Source organism: Durio zibethinus, chromosome 16, assembly GCF_047325235.1.
Source record: "Durio zibethinus cultivar Kanyao isolate XHJ-2024 chromosome 16, ASM4732523v1, whole genome shotgun sequence".
Taxonomy (NCBI): domain Eukaryota; kingdom Viridiplantae; phylum Streptophyta; class Magnoliopsida; order Malvales; family Malvaceae; genus Durio; species Durio zibethinus.
The window spans coordinates 22,482,045-22,499,770 of record NC_143177.1 but is presented as its reverse complement, the minus strand read 5'-3'; the positions used below and the strand labels follow the sequence as shown (position 1 = coordinate 22,499,770).

The 17,726-nt window shown below is 31.8% G+C and overlaps 2 protein-coding genes across 3 annotated transcripts; one reads left to right on the top strand and one right to left on the bottom strand.

Annotated features, from left to right (window-relative positions):
* The first annotated feature begins 2,828 nt into the window (after nt 1–2,828).
* Nucleotides 2,829–5,909, top strand: LOC111298692 (uncharacterized). 2 transcript variants are annotated; one of them, XR_016328736.1, is made up of 4 exons: nt 2,834–3,541; nt 4,038–4,385; nt 4,488–5,188; nt 5,305–5,878. XR_016328736.1 is itself a non-coding variant. In XM_022893418.2 (3 exons), the coding sequence occupies exons 1-3, from the start codon at nt 3,077–3,079 to the stop codon at nt 5,109–5,111; spliced, it is 1,437 nt and encodes a 478-aa protein (XP_022749153.1). In that variant the 5' UTR covers nt 2,829–3,076; the 3' UTR covers nt 5,112–5,909. The 2 variants fall into 2 exon arrangements, 1 of the variants encoding a protein (XP_022749153.1); XM_022893418.2 differs by having other exon boundaries at nt 2,829–3,541; nt 4,488–5,909.
* Nucleotides 5,910–11,867: 5,958 nt separating this feature from the next.
* LOC111298691 (uncharacterized) lies at nt 11,868–13,577 on the bottom strand. Its single transcript, XM_022893417.2, has 2 exons — nt 12,884–13,577; nt 11,868–12,198 (listed from the first exon to the last, which is right to left on the bottom strand). Exons 1-2 carry the CDS (start codon nt 13,454–13,456, stop codon nt 12,115–12,117), a joined length of 657 nt encoding a protein of 218 aa, XP_022749152.2. The 5' UTR covers nt 13,457–13,577; the 3' UTR covers nt 11,868–12,114.
* Nucleotides 13,578–17,726: the final 4,149 nt, after the last annotated feature.

Genomic DNA, 17,726 nt, shown 5'->3' with positions numbered 1-17,726 from the left:
ACTTGCAGGCGACTGTTAGAGCCGCTGTTAGAAAAAAAAGGAAAAAGAAAAGGAAAAGAGAAAAAAAAAAGAAAAAAAAGAAAAATAATAATATTAAAATGGTGTCTACAAAAATTAACAAAATCGAAACACTTAAACAAATTAAAAACGTTCATTTTTTCTCTAGTCTGAGTATTAGCAAGTTCTTCTTTTAATTTCAGCTATGTTTTTTCTACTTCAACTAATTTTTCTTGCAAACTCATCTTTTGTTGCTAAAACTAAAATCAATTCTTCAAATAATTCTTGCTTCTTTAATTTGACATGAAAATCTTATATTCTATTTTCTTGATTGCTTCTTCTAATTTAACTATCTCTTTTTTGTATAAATCACATGACATTTCATCTATCCATTGAAAAAAAATCACATTTTCGATTTCCCTAACAAGAAAGAAATGTAAAATTAAATACGTTATTTCAATTATACTACAAGCTATTTCAAGATTAAATGAAGTACATTTCACATCAAATTTGTCACACCCATAAAATTTTCACATATTGTTCCTTGTTCCAAATGTTCTTACAGGTGATTTTACACCATAATAACATATTTTTCTATCATTTGATCCCCCACTTGCTAAAGATTGTGAAGAATTCATGCTTCCAACCCAATTTTTTTTTGAAAAGTTGGAACATGAAAAATGACAAACAAAAAAATTTGGAAAAATAGCTAAAATTTATTGATTAAGCGTTGACAATGTTAAAGAAAACTAATGGAATGTCACGGATACATAATCCAATGTGATTAAGTGTTACTTTTTAAATCTTAAAAAACAAACTCAAATCGTATTAAATCTCAAAATATATTTATGTAATTTACTATTTCATAAATAAAGAACATGGCTCATAAGTCCAATAATTTTTGCAGAGATTGTTTTGCTTTCTAATTATAAAATAATGAACAATGAAATTTTTGAATTTTATAATCAAAATTAGAATGTTATATAATTAAATGTTAGTTTAATTATTATAAAAAATTATTAATTTTCATACAAGTATACTTTAACAGGCTCCGTATTAACTTTTTAATTTAATTTATAATTTTTTTGAAATATTTAATTCAAAAAATTTAAAAACTCTATTATTAATGTATAAAAAATTTATATAATAATAATAATAATATGTAGTAATAGTAATAGTAGTTATTTGTCTTATTATTATTATTATTATTATTTCAAGATTCCAATATAAAATTTTAAGCTTCATATATGTGGAAACGGTTAAAATTAAAGAATTAACATATTGAGAATTATTTATGAAAAAATTGATGGTATGATGGCAACATTGAAAACTTAAGAATAGTTAAGATGTATCTATATATGGATTAAGATATTTATTGCATGGATGATGAGGGACTCATGGGGACAACATTAAAAAATCACAACATTGCCATTTTACAAATATATATAATATTTGATGTATTATTAAAGAAAATTTTAATTTTATAAATAAGATTAATATGTTTTATTTTTTAAATTTATATTGAAAGACATGTTTCATCTTGTTAAATCCTCTTATAAAATAAAAAAATTTCAATAATAAAATATTTGATAAATTTTCATACAACAATTAAAAACCGAAAATATAAAGCATATATCTTTAGGTCACATGTGATGAGGCCAATACAGTCAATCTCATGATGGAGATATTGAAATGTGAGATGTATTCTTATGTGTTTAACCAAACAACGTACGACGACAAGCGACTTGCTTTTGTCCTTCTTTGTTTAATTCTAGCGAAAAAGACAAGCCAATCTGTCCCCAAGTGCAAAATCAGAGAAAATTATGAATTATAAGTGCCTGAATTAGCAAAAATGCCACACCCCCGAGTCCCCATCTTGACTACGGTCTATGCCCTTGCTTCTCCTTTTGTGGACAAGGCGGACAAATTTTCATTTGGGCCGATCCAAGTGAATTACAAGCATCTAACATTTTTCGGAGAATTTGAATTAATTTTTTTTATTAAAAAAATGAATGCATTAATTGATGAATTAGAATTGTTCATCTAGATTCATTTAATTTAAATTTATTATTAAAATATTTAGTAAATCTTTTTATATTAATATTATATTTTAAATTAAAATTAAATAAAATATATTGTTATTTAATAATAAAATATTTCAGTTTAGATGCGCCTTCTTTTTCTGCTTAATATATGCTGGCAGTGCCATGCCAAAGTTGGATTCCGCCGTGACGTGGCGTGGTGGAAAATATTTTTTTATAAAATAATTTATAATAATTATTATAAACAAATTGGTAGTAAAAAAAAAAAATTTCTAAAACATGCTTTAATTACTTAATTATTAGGTAACAAGGGTCCTAATCATCGCTATACATTCAAAAGTTAAATGTAGTCAAATTCAATGACAAATAAATAATAAAAAGCCAAAGGAATTTTTTTATATTAACTAAGATTTTTATTTTTATAAAAATATTTTAAAGTTAAAATTTTTAATGGATATAAGATTTTTATTTTTATGAAAGTATTTTAAAAGTAAAATTTTGAAAACATAAATGATATAAAAAGTATATTTTTAAAAATTAATAAATTTAAAATGATAAAATTGGTTTTTTATTCTATACCCAAAAATTAAAATTGATTTCTTATTCGATAAGAATAAAATAAGTATCTCAGATTGCAAACATCATTCAAAAAGGGCAAAGGAAATGAGTCCCAGCCCCAGCCCCAGCGAGATCGCATTCTTTTCTTGGTTTTTTTATATTTATTTATTTATTTATTTTTGGTACTCTCTGAAATCATGGGATTATAACAACAGGAAAGCAAGAAAACGTACTTCGCTCTCCGGAAATTCCTTACGTTCTCTTTCTCTCTCTCTCAAAAAAAAAACAAAAGAACGGTTTTTCCACTGCTGCTCTGTTCTCCGGTTCCCACTCTCTCCATGAAGCAACTTCACCGTTCTCTTTATCCTCTCTAAAACTTCCCCTCAATCCCACCCTTTTCTCCTCTCATTGTTTCTTTCTTCATCTCCAACGAAGGAAACTTTCTATTTTTTTTTTTAAGAAGAAAAACTAGACCAGAAATGGAGAAAAAGCAAGGTTTCTTCTCAGCTCTCAAAGAAGAAGTACTTCGTGGGCTTTCACCTTCCCGCTCGCGGAACAACAGCCCTGCTAGAGCCCCTTCACCAATGGCCAGTCTGTTGCGGAGAAAGAAAAACAACCACAACAACTATGGAGGCGCTTACATGGCGCAACCGGAGTCCTTGATCGGGAGATCCGGAAGTCTAAGGCTTGTCGGGGAAGCGTTAGCACCACTCATGGAAGGTCCCGATCCTGACGGAGGCGAAGTCGGGGATTCGAAGCGGGTTGGGTCGGGGCTGGGACAATGGGTTAAAGGACAGTTATCTAGGACCCCATCGGTCTCTTCGATGAGTTACAGAAGGTCTGATCTAAGGCTGTTGCTTGGGGTCATGGGTGCGCCTTTGGCTCCACTTCATGTTAGCTCTACTGACCCTTTGCCTCACTTGAGCATCAAGGATACTCCCATTGTTAGTCCCCCTTTCCATTCTCTCCTTTTACTTATTTAACTTGTGGTACTTCGTTTCCTTGAGAAAAGAAAAAAAAAAGAACTTCTGGGGTGTTGTTTTTTGGTGGTGATGGTTTGACTGGTTCCTAGTGAGCACAAAGTGAGAGTTTGGTTTGCAAGAAACTGAAGGCAAGGAGTTTGATTCCAACTGTTTGGTTAGCAAGAAACTTAAGGAAAAATCCATGTAGAAATATAGTAGACTTTTCTTGTGTTCCAAATAGATACTAGTATTACTTTTAGGACAATTAAAAAAAAAATGTAGTTAGAACTCAAAGTAGAAACCGGGTGTTAGTGGCTGTAAGGATTTTAAGAGTGTTTTGTTTGTGCAACAACAGATATAAAAATAAATGTGGGTGAAGTTTCTCATTTGATGCTGTATTCTAGTGGTAAAATGTTGTTACGTAGTATTGATACCTGTTATCTTTTCTTTTTTTCCCTTTCATTGCGGTTTGGTGCAGGAAACTTCCTCTGCTCAGTACATATTGCAGCAGTATACAGCTGCTTCTGGTGGGCAGAAGCTGCAAAACTCCATTCGGAATGCATATGCAATGGGAAAACTCAAAATGGTAGCTTCTGAACACGAAACTGTGACGAGGACTCTTAAGAACCGCAATGGCTCTAGATGTGCTGAGTCTGGTGGGTTTGTACTCTGGCAAATGAATCCAGATATGTGGTATATTGAACTTGCGGTTGGGGGTAGCAAGGTTCATGCTGGCTGTAATGGGAAGCTTGTTTGGAGGCACACACCTTGGCTCGGTGCACACACAGCAAAGGGGCCTGTTAGACCCTTGCGTCGTGCACTTCAGGTAAGGTTTCCCCTGCTTATTCAACTACTGAACATTGGCTATTCATTTATAGTTTTCTTAGTTTTCTGATATTCTCTTTTGGGTTTATTATTCCTGCTTCAGGGTCTTGATCCAAGAACAACAGCTAGTATGTTTGCTGATGCAAGATGCATAGGAGAGAAAAAGATTAATGGTGAGGATTGCTTCATCCTCAAGCTTTGTACTGATCCTCGGACACTGAAGGCAAGGAGTGAAGGCCCTGCAGAGATCATTAGGCATGTTTTATTTGGCTACTTTAGTCAGAAGACTGGACTTCTTGTTCACATAGAAGATTCGCATCTGACTCGCATCCAATCTAATGGTGGTGATGCTGTTTATTGGGAAACCACAATCAATTCATTTCTTGAAGATTACCGGCCTGTTGAAGGTATCATGATAGCACATTCTGGGCATTCTGTTGTTACACTTTTCAGGTTTGGGGAAGTTGCAATGAGCCATACAAAAACAAAGATGGAAGAAGCTTGGACGATTGAAGAGGTTGCCTTTAACATACCAGGCCTTGCTGTTGATTGTTTTATCCCTCCTGGTGATTTGAGATCTGGATCCATCAGTGAAACCTGTGAACTCCCTCAGGATGAAAGGGGAAAGAGTGCAATTGCTTTAGCAGCACATCGTGCTAAAGTTGCTGCCCTAGAAAAAGCGGAGGATGGTGGTGCTGACAGCATGATTTGGAGGATGGAAGTATGAGGAAGTGTAGAATCACATCTTGGCAATTGTTCATATTGGTAGCTAGTGCAGTTGGCTAACCCACTAGAAGTTACAAGGTGGAAGTCATTTTTTGTACTTTGTTTATTCCTCTATTAATATGTTAATAGAGCATAATCTTTCGCAGGTTCGAACTTCCATCGAACCTATATGAATTTTTATACTCTAAATGCAGAATCGAACTGTGGAGTTGGAGCTCAGTTTTCCAGTTATGGATAGAGCTAATGGTGGTTGACTTCCTTGCTTGATGACAGGTGGTGAAGCTGTCCCCTTAACCTTTCATAGTTTTACTAACTCCAATGTTCATGAATATAATGTGGCAGTATAAAGGATACTGCTGCTGATCAGCATGCGTTTGACAGTAATGTCTAATTCTTAATTTTACTGTTTCTGGATTTGTGATTCCATGTGTGATTGTTTGACATAGAAGATGTTTTGGAGTTTGGGAAGGAAAAGAGATTTTGCTGGATATGCTTGATAAAAGGTGTGGTAAATCAGATCAGATGGAACCAACTTTTTTGCTTACCTGCTGTAACGAAATGTGTTAATGACCATGAGTTCTGGGTGGGTGTGTGGTTGCATTTGTGCAGTGCTGCTGAAAGCAAAATGTAAACAGAAAACATGATTGATATTCATCAATTATTTAATGCTCATGATGAATATAGAGATCCGTGCATTTCCTTCATCTTCCCTTCTTGTATTGTACTACTCTCAGCTTTGAATGAAGCGATGAAACTTCATTCTTTTGGAATCCTGAATGGCCAAGATTATTATTATTATTATTATACTATTAATTTAATCTGCTCTTAGCGTTATGAATATTCAATGTTTTAAAACTTGACACGAGCATCTCTAGTCTACAATTTTCTTCGTGGTGTGGGGTATCAAGCACTGTCTTAGCTTTCTAAATTCCGCCATATCCAGCTCTAATCCACCCATCTCCATGTGTGTGAACTTCCTTTATTTGGGTGCTTGACAGCATCTAGGGTTGCCTTTGAAAGTTCAGCTCCATTAGGTACCTGCCTTTGCGTTTTGCAACCTTTTTTCCTTGACCGTGTCCCCTGTTCCTGGTAGGGCCTCCATAACTTGAAAAAATTTTGAAGGTAAGGCCCCTTCTTTGACCGTTGAACTCAAAGTCATCAGCAAAGGCTAATGTTGGGGTTAGGTTGGAAGTGGAGTTTACATTGTTTTAAAGCAAATCTTGTGCACGAAAATATCATTAAAAGTTACAACTTGACCCAAGGTGACAGTCCCCAAGCCCATGTGATTTCCTCATCCTACTGTTTTACCAAGTTATTTTTACCTGCTTTTGCAGACAATATCTTTCAGTCTTCGGCATCTTTACACTACTTTAGGTGCCGTTTATCTCATTTTAATGTTTAGGTTTTTCTATTGGGAGGGAAGGTTCCACCTCATGATTATGTTTCTGAAAGGTCAAATTCTCATTGATGAGTGCTTTGCATTATTTCGGGGAGCGAGAAATGCCTATATATTTATGAATATTTTAATGAGGCTCCTTCCTTCGGTCGAGATTTAATAGTCGAATTAGTGCATAAATGAAGAAACCAAACCATAGCAATAAAAATCATTAAGAGATTTCATCAATTCACATCCAATTTGCATAGATTAAGGTTCAGCAATTTACTGCAACACAAACTCGTGATAGTGCAATCCCAACAACCCTAACGTCTTCTTTTTGAGTGCAAGTCACATTTCCTAAAATTATTTGGTTGGATGTCAATGAATATGATAGAGGAAAAGTGAGCATTTTCATCTTATTTTTAAATTTATATATTATATTCATCCTTATATTCATATTTAATGATTATTTTAAATTTATTTTCATCTTATTTTCGTAAATATTTAATGAGTATAGATAATTTTAGTATCTATAACTTTAAAAAATATAAAAAATTTTAATTTAATTTTTAATTTAATTTTATATATTTAGAATATTTTTTACAAATATATATTCATATATATGTATATTTTTTAATTAATTTAAAATAATAATTTATATTATTTAGTAAAAATTTTATTAACTAAATATATATATGTAAGATATAAATATGAGATAAATGTTATATTATTCGTTTCTATCTTTATGCCTAATAAAAATTTAAAATTATACCAATTCATATCCTCATATCTATAATTTAATACTCATTCACATTCTTATTCAAGTAAAAAATTGGGTTCTTCATTAGATATAGGTAAAATTAATATTTTTATCCTATCTCATATGATATCTGAATAAATTTTAAAGTTATTATTTTTTATTAATAATAATAATAATAATAATTTGTGAAAGATGTTTTAAGATTTTAAGAGGACATTTCTCAATTTAAAATTTTGTTCTTTCAAAATACTTTTCATAATAATTAAATGATTTCTCTTCTTGAAAGTAAGGCTAAAGATACAAGAGTACAAAGGCAATGTAAAATTGTAAATTTGGAGATAAATATACCAAAAATGTCTTATTCACTCCACTATTCACTATATCATCATCCTCAATTCATCGAATGGCTAGAAACTCTTTGGTAGTAAAACGACAGAAGACCCAAAAAAAATCAAGGAATTGCCATTTGGTCTCCAATTTACCCCCGTCAGAGCAAATTAACAGCTCTCCTGAAGGAGGCCGCTGCACCAAACTTGCCATCCTCTTAATTGCGTCTATTTTCAGGCTACAATCATCCCGTTAAACACAAATGTTTTACTCTTTGCATAGTATTCCATTATTAAGAATGTGAACATTAATTAGCTAATTGATTTGGACCATTCGACAAGTTAGTTGCAACAGCCTATAAGTAAGGCTTCGTTTGGATAATTCTGGTCCCAAAACAACGTGATGATTTGATAAGAAAAAAATTTCAACCACCATCTAAATAGAACATAAATTATTTGCGATTGTCTTGGAACGTAAATGAAACTAATTTTATGATTTGGTTCAAATTTTAAGTTGATTTGAAGCTTTTCATTTCATAAATTTTCTCCTATTGTAGCATTCACTTTACTTTTATCTTAATTTTTTTTCTAACATAATTCATCTCATTACTAATTTTAATTTATGGCAACTAATTTAAATTTCATCATTGGATTATCATATTAATTTATACCATTATTTTTAATTTTATCGTAATTAATTTTACTGCAAAAAGGACTTATCTAACACATTCATTGAGATGTAAGGTAAGGGAATTTTGTTTTTATTTGGGGTGGGAATAAGCATTAACCAGGATATATTCTCAAAGAATAGAATCTAAACTAAATATTTCAACTCTTTGAATATTAAAAATCACATGGGAAAAACGAAAACCTTCAATTTCTAAGATATTTCCTTTTGACTTTTTGATTCCCTCATTTGTCCATCTTACAAATTTTTTTTTTCATAATCCTTCATAAGAAGCAGCAGCAGTATTTTAGGGAGTGTTGTTAAATTGCTTGACATTGTTGAGCACTTCAAAAATACATGTGGGATAATGTAATATGCAATGAAGTATTTAATGTCAAATTTATAACTTTGAGGGTGGCAAAAAAACTTTGAGAAAATTCATGCAGGAAAAAGTGTCGGCAAAGGAAGTTTACACCCCACCTCTGTGAGCAAATCCAAAGCATGGATACATATTTATGACAGTGAATAACCCACATTGATAGCAGTGGTGGATCAATGGAGCATTGCCCTAGAAAAATAGTTTTCACACATTTATGTTTGATGTTTCTAATATAGCCTGCTAAGGCTTTGTACTACTGCCCATGCCACAAGCAAAAGAGTATCTCAGTCTAGAATGGAGAACTCTGTTCTCCCGTGTGTATGCGTACGTGCGTGTTTGCGTCTGCTTGTGTATTTTTGTCTTCAACATGATACATTTTTTTTTCATAGGATGGCATAATCGATGAGAAAGGAAACAGGTTTTGGTTCGAAACCAAAATCTCTACGTCGTCATAAAAATGAGGACAATGCTATCGGTTTTTTAGATGCAAGTAATTGCACCTCTCTCATACTGTCAATCTAACATTCATTGCTTCAATGGGGGAATGGCGAAGTTAATTCTCTGTTACTGATTTATTGGAGAAAAGGATTAAAATGGACAATACGAGGGGCTTTGGGCCAGATGCCAATCTAGTTGGCAGATTCATTATTTTTTGGGAGACACCATGATTGATTCAAATTAATTATTCTTTTTTTTTCTTTTCTAAAAAATGGTTTAATGGGACCCTTTTTTCCATTCTAGAAATATTGTAGTTTCGCAGTATGAATGGTTTTCGAATTTTAATTTATTAATATAAACAATTTTCATACCTTGTTACATGTATGTGGTTCAAAATCCAGGATTTGTAAATTTTTTTTTAAATTTCATAAAGCTATTTTCTTTATATAAAACAAAGGTTCGCTTTGTGTCAATTACTTTTAAAAGTTTCAAAGTAGAAGAAGAAAAAATTGGTGACAAAATTTGAAAAAATCTGAGTAAATGTTATAAAATTAAGTAAATAAAAACATCCATGGAAAGATGAAAGAATAGCCTTGGTGGGTTTAGTTTTGGAAAACATTTTAACTCTTCGTTCTCTTTTTCTTTACATCAATTCCCAATGGGCTAAGAAGGCCCCAAAATTCATGCTTCGGTCTCTTACAAAGTTTTCAATTACTTGTTTGAGCCAGAAAATAACAAAGAAAAGCCCCAGCCATTTGAAATGGCTTCAGCCCGGACCCAATACCTTGATTACTATTTAGCCTGGACCTTGTTGAAATTTACAATCTCTACTGATGGTAACATTAAATTTTTTTGTAAGTGTATAAAGAAAAAAGTGAGCTTGCTAAACTATTTGCAACGAGGAAGAAGTGTTAATTCATTGTTCATATTACATCATTTAAATTCGAGAAAAAAAAAAAAAAAGCCGAGAGCTTGATTAATTCATTCAACCTACGAATTTTTTGATAAAAATACCGAATCTGTGTCTATCATTTATGATCATGTCACGTGCCTCCAATTTTTTCTTTATGATTGGAGAAAGAAGGATCAGAACGAATCCTATATTTTTAAGTAGGAAATCATGCACTAATAATTAAAATAAATGCAGTTATCTAGATGATTTCGAGCCTTGAATAAAACATGCTTAGTATGTGTAATAGCCTTCACCATTGAAGAATACTTTTGATTTGTGGGTGAGCAGTGACCTAATACTATAATGTAATAGAGATTTTTAATATAAAATATGATACAATAATATGAAATAAAAATGATTTAAAAAATATAAAATTAATATAATTTAAAATTTTAATAAAAATTATATATAAATTTAATAAAATTAAAAAATATATATTTTATATTTTTATATGAATACAAATTATAATATATAATTTATCAACAAGGTGTTGGCGTTGGCCTAAAGGTAGAATGTTTGCCCCAAGCGAGCTTTACCTGTCAAAGCGTGGGGTTTGAAACTTGAAAATGACACTCGTTGTGAGAGACTTACCGTTAACATTTTCCATCTAGAAGTGGTTGTTTCACTTAGCCAGCATTTTTTGAATAATTTTTTTTTATGTAAAACACAATATAAAATATATAAATTATTAATATTTTATATTATAATATAAGAATTACCAGATTCAGTAGAATCTGATAGGAACAGAAATCTCATTTCAGGTATGTCAGCCCCAACTCCACTATTCTTTCATTGCCGCACCGTCATCTTTCCTTTGAGAATTCCAACCTTTTAGTTTCCCCAATTTTATTTAATTCACGGATCATGTTATTTGTACTATCATTTTTGTTTCAAATATTTATTCTAATATATACTTATTGAATAAATTTAAATTTAGAATTTGTTAATTCATGGACAACTCATCAAATTCATAAATAAAATATTAAAGTCAACTTAAAAAATTATTGTTAAATTAAATAAGGTAAAAGTGTTGGAACGAATAATATTTATTCAATTTAATAGACTACAAAGCAAGCCAGCATCGTCACCTTGTCCTTTGCCAACAATGCCCATCCATCCATCCATGTTAGGCCGAGAAAGTAATCACGTTAACTCTCCAAGATGAATGAAATACTGTACTACTCCGATGAATCTCTTAATCCACCCTTACACATTTTTACCTCACTGCATATTTGATTGAAAAAGGCATTACGAGTTTAAATTTTTTTAAATTCGCAACTTTTAAATAACAATTCCAATGACATGTTAACTAGTTCAAAAAATAATTAGCATCCCCAGCTTTTAAGTATGTGTAAAAAGGCAAACTACTCAATTAAGATCTCCCAAGGAAAAAGGGAACCCATCAATGGCGGAGCTAATACTTTTTAACTATAACCACCAAACCAACTCCATTACTCTTGCTGAAATCATGATGATTCTCAAAAATTTATTTTCCACATGCTCCACCACTTCCATTTCGGAACCTTTTTCTAGCTATAGTAAAGAAAAATAGTTGAATTTTAAGTTGGTTGGGAAATCAATTTCCTCTTTGCATGAGTAGAAATAAGTTATCAAAGACTTGTTTGTTTTTCCACTTTGTATACAACAAATCATCTAAAAGACGCTTGATAAATTGATGATGCAACAAATAAATAAATAGATAAAATCCGAAACTTAACTTAGTTCATGTTTTGACATTCAGAAAAATTTTTAAATTTTCAACCTATGCCATCATTTTTTCTTATCTCCAAATTATGATTTCTTTAGTAAAAAAAAAAAAAAATTGTAGTTGTAATAATTAATGAATGTGCGAAGCTATTAAAAAACAAATCAATCGCGCGACGAGGTCGCCACCGATATATCCCATATAAAATAAACAATAACTCCCCCTCCAATACAAAAAGCCCCCCTCAAAAAATCTCCCAAAGAATACATCCGAATGATATATATAATGTAATGTAAGCTCAAATAAGCATAATAAAAAGTCCCAACAGAGACTGCAAGGAGCCAATAGTATATGGAAACACTGGAATGAAACATAGCTAAGACACGAACAGAGACATGTCTAAAACATCAAACTGAGGAGAGTCCATCCGAACACCAAGCTCCCTGCCATATTTTGTACGGACCACATTTGCTCTACTCCACTCTGCAATCAAAAGTTCAAACATACCAGAATTACTCTAATATCCACCAAGAAATATTGTAGTAATTGCTACATGCATATAAAATAAGGCCAAATAATTGGATGGTCCATTAAAAGTTAAGATAGCCTGGTTAATACTGGGACAAGCTCGGGTCGGGCCAATGAAATAAACTGGAAAAGCTTGGTGCAGCTATGGACTAAACAAGCTCTTTGCCTTTAGGATTATGTGCCTCGAGTTCCCCCACAAACCAGAGGTACAAGTTTAATCACTTTTTAGCAGTTCTTTTGCTACCTGTCACGACGCCAATGGGGTACGTTCTGCTTTGTTCAAAACTGCTTACTAGTTTCTTAAACACACTGGGAACCGCCAGATCTGTCTCGCATTGATGCTTCAAGTTCAGAGAGCGTGAAAATCTAACAAAAATTTACATCCACCCTTTCGACCATGCTTTTAAAGGTGGTCAGAGATTAGAGCTTGGACTCCCTAATTTTACCCCAATCGCTAGATCCTCCTATTACAAGCAAAAAAAAGTGCACAAGACTACATGCCAACGACGAGACAAGAAAACGAGTAAAACTGTCGGATTGGATAAGTGTACGTACTACTAGAATCAACTCAAATTAATACTAACTGATACTGATAAGTACAAAAACTAAAGAGATATGATAGAAAAAAGATAAAATATACCACATCGGTTCCGGCCGGGCCTGGTGAAGAAGCACCGAGGCTGGGTGAAGGGGCCTCAGTTGGTGGAGCCGGCGGGCTCGAGGTTGAGGGTGATAGCGCTGGAGACTTAGCTTTCTTTTTGCTAGGTGCAGGAGCTGGGACTGTGGCTGGAGGAGAAGCCAAGGGTGCTGGTGGTGGGGTTGCTGGAGGGGGTGATGCAGGTGGAGGAGTAGCAGGAGGGGGAGAAGCAGGTGGCGGAGTGGCAGGAGGTGGAGAAGCTGGTGGAGGCGTAGCCTGTGGAGGAGGGCTAACGGGTGGGGGAGTTGCTGGAGGAGGAGAGCTAGGTGGAGGAGTTGAAACTGGAGGAGGAGAAGCTGTCACTGGAGGTGGTGATGAAGTAGGAGGAGGAGTAGAAACCGGTGGTGGAGTGGCGGTGGGTGTAGGCGGTGGTTGAGTAATCGGCGGAGTAGAAGCTGGTGGAGTTGGAGGCGCCGGCGTGGATGTAGGAGGATTACTAGGAGCTTGGCCTAAAACCCCTGCTACAGCAATGCAAAACAAAGCTGATACAAATAAAATTTTACTATTAAGCATCATTTTGGAACGATGGTAAACTTTATCCTGCGCACCCTCTCTGCTTAAACTACGCACACCCCGTAAAAGATTTACAGGGAGGGAGAGAGGTGCAGGACTGAAGAGTGAGTGTGATGGAGGGAATAGAAGGTGGTATTTATATACATCTGGATCATCCTTCAAAATAAAACGAAAATAAAAAATATATATAGTTTCTTTAGAATAATAACGCAATAGTTTTTAGTTTGGTTTTGCTGCAAAGTTTCTGATTTAAGCATTATGTCTCATTGTAGAATCAAAATTGAAGGTGGAAATGCCTTGGAATTATACTTATATGTATGTATATATATATATATATATTGAATAGAGAATTATGCTTATATTTCTGTCAGATAAAGATTGAGGACTTATAATTTGGATTTATATTTGATGTGTGTCCGTATATAAATTTTATATATTTTAATAAATTAAATTATGTTATTTTATTAATAAAATAAATTATATGATATCATCTCATAAATAAATTTTTTAAAATATTAATTTTTATATATTTTATTATAAAATTTAATATTTTTATTAATAAAATGATATTTATTTATTTATTAATAATATATAGGGTTTATATTTTATAATCTAATAGTATATTAAATATAAATTTTTATAATTTTTAATTTTGTATAATTTTGAAAGGAATTTCGCTTTCAATTCCTCTGTTTCATACATATTTTTTTGGTCGAGATCTCTTTCATATATATAAATTTTGACAGGAGCAAACTTATCCAAAATTTTATTTTCACTGAAACATTTTTATTTTTTATTATTCATAATTTTGAAAATTAATTTTTAGATTCAAGATTTTTTAAAAATATTTTAAATTTATCAATTTGGTATATCATTATTAAAAATTTAATGGATTATAAATTTATTATTTCGTAAGAGATTCATTTAACATAAATTTTAATTTAAAAATAAAAAAAAATAAAATAAACCCTTTTTTTTGAACACCTGAAGAGTCAAGTGGTACAGAGACAGTGGATTTTGTCATATATTAATTAAAGTGAACAAAAATAAAAAATTTAAAATATTTTAAACGATTATGAATTCAAAAATTAAATATTAAAAATTACGAATAAAATTGGAAGTATTATACAAAATTTTTGATTGCCTAATTTAATTTACTGGGACGACGTACAAATTGGATTGCATGACAGTTTTTGATCGTTTCGTGCAGCGGAATAATGATCAGCGGGGGGTGGATGGGGCCTCCAATTTTTTATTTTTTATTTTTTATGGCAAACTGGCAAAATGTAATTTGTACGCTAAGTTAAAATATTAAGTTAGGGGTAAAAATGATCCAGATTTGGTTGGTATGTTGGAGCACCTGCCCTGCCTCAAACTCGTAGGGTCTGCTAGGCTGTCACGCTGTGATGTGTGGCTTTTCGAAGAAAAATGTTCTTTCCTGTTCAACACCATCATGATTATTACTTTTATATATAAATATATGTAAAAGATTTTGCTATATTTTTCATGTATTCATGGAAGCTTTTGTAAAGGAATTACCCAAGTTTAATAAATTACTGATTTAAAAAGGAATTCAAGTCAAATTCGATGTAGTTTGGACGGCATTAATTTTTATAAAATTAAAAAAGTTTTAAGTTTAATGTCTTTAAGATTAAAATTATTTTTTTATAAAATTAAAATTTTATGACTTTTAATGTCAAAAAGTAAAAAAAATCATAAAAAAATAAGTTTAAACTATAGAAAAATAAGAGTTGTAGATATTAAATAAAATTATATAATTTTGTGACATCTCAAAAAAAAAAAAAAGATAAACAACAAAAAATGAGATAGAGGGAGTAATATTTTGACTAAATATTAATTTTTTAATATATTTTAATTTACTTTATTGAATGTTGTTATTAAACTTTTAATTTCATTATTTTTTTTATAAAAATTAAAGGAATAATTACAATTTTTTTTGGTAAATAGAAATTACAATATTCTATGAATGTAAATGATGGGTTTTTGTTGGTTTTATATAAAAAAAATCAACGAAAATTAAATATAATATCAAAACTAAGTAAAATTAAAAATAATAGCAATTTTTTTGCTAAATTAATAATATCAAAATTCAATATTAAATCATAGTATAATAACAAACTCAAATTCAACAATAATCCAATGTCAATTAAACTAATGAAGGAGAAAGACAAACCAGTTGTTGATAATGAAACTATATGGAAGCTATGTCCCTATCTTGAGTTCCAACTATAATTGTTGTGATTAAGAAAAAGCCTTAATTTTGGGAGGGTCCTATTCTTCTAACAGAGATGATTAACTTGGTTTCACGTGTCCTGTTGGAATTGGTGACCAGTTGTAATAGAGCAGGGCCTTTGCTTATAGATCAATCCAGTTTTAAACATGTCCCCTAATTCCAACTTTTCCTGTTGTGAAATTTTAGCCATTGCACTGCATGATCATCAGTTCGGATTTTTATCTAAATTGGTCCCATTCAGTTATGACCTTTCTCTCTCTCTCATGATTGCATTAACATGGGCCCTTCCTTCTCACTTTGGATACTCTTATCTGTGCTTAGCTTGGCTTGGTTCATGCATTTACTTGAGAAATAACAAGAACACTGAATGTTTGGAAGATGTTGATGTATTTTATGAGTTGGTGAGATGAATTTTCAGTTGGCTTAAAATGGGGGGCATGTTCGATCTTCAAAGAAAGAAGAAAGGATTAAAGAGGCTTTGAAGTTAAGACTTCAGGACGTTTCTGACACTCAAATAAATAAGTATCACTAATTTTAATATTATAATTACAATAATTAATTTCACTTACATCCTCATTTTTAATTTCATTGAAATTAATCTCAACACCCATATCCAAATGAACCCTAATATCCCCTAACTCTTCAAAGAAGAAATTAACACAACTCTTTAAAGTTTCATTCAAAGATTGATTGAACTCGGTATATATATATTGCATGTGATACTATTAAACCGCTAGTGCCATTGCATGGCATTTGCGGTCTTTCTTTTAGATGTCATCTGCAAATATTGTGAAAGGTAAACAATTTGGTTGCATGGCATTTCCATTCATTTGATTCATCTAAAACCCATTTAAGCAGATTCATTTCAGAAAGGGAAAAGGAAAAGAAAACAAGAAAAAAAAAGTTTATATTCCATTAAGCAAATTGTAGAAGCTGAGCATGAGAAATGGTGGCAAGAGAAAACAAGGAAAAAACAAAGCTCAAAGTTAAAGTGGTCCGTCTATAAGCAGCTTAGAGTGCAAGGGATTGAGGGGGGAGGGCCCCTTCGGTTTGGCCATCATTATCTCCAAATCCGAAGTGATGTAACTGGTTATCCTCCTCCAGTTGGCCCATACATTTCTTTCCAGAAAGGATATTATAAATCGACGTCCTCTTTCCGCCATGAATTGCATCCGACTGACTTTTATGCCATTTTTTTTTCAACTGCAAAAGCAATCAATTAAATGTAACGACCTCAACTCAGATCTCGGACGTCTCTCAATTAAATTTGGTACCATTTAAGGTTAGTGACACTAACAAAACCTGAAAAGCTTGAGATTGAATTTTTGTGCTTTTAATATTTCATCTCTGTGTCCCTGCAAGTGGGGTGGAGATCAGACTTGGAGTTCAGCTTTTTATTTTAAGAGTAAAATTTTAACTTCAATTGGCCTGGTTTGAATGAGATCATTCTAGTATTCTCAAACTGAAAACCTTAATAGGCAAAAGGGGTGACCTTTTAACTTTTCCAATTCTAGCATATGGTATATCTTTATTTATTTATTTATTTATTTTGGCTATTGGTTTAGGAATTGGTTAGTCTTACCAAACTCTAGACTTTTGGTTTGAGTGATTGCCTGGAACCTGAAATGTCATTAGATTTCCCATGACATTATTGCAAATCAAAGCAAAATAGAGATGCTGAGTTTTGTTGTTGCAGAATAAGGTTCTCTAGTTGACAAATACAAGGAGTTACATTATAGGAAATGAAAATAATTTTTATGAACCCAAAATTTAACTAAATTAATTCATATAATTATTACTAAAAAAATAATATAAGATAATTTTGAAGTTTAAATTTCAATATCTTTAACTTTTTTTTTTCTATTTTCAAAATGAGACATTTTTTATAATAAAAAGAAAATAGTTTTTCCACCCATTCAAAGTTTTACAAAAATTCCCTTATTTGCTTAATTTATCACAGTACAGTAATTATAAAATCAACAATTGGTTTGGCATTCACCTAATTGGTAAAAAAAAACT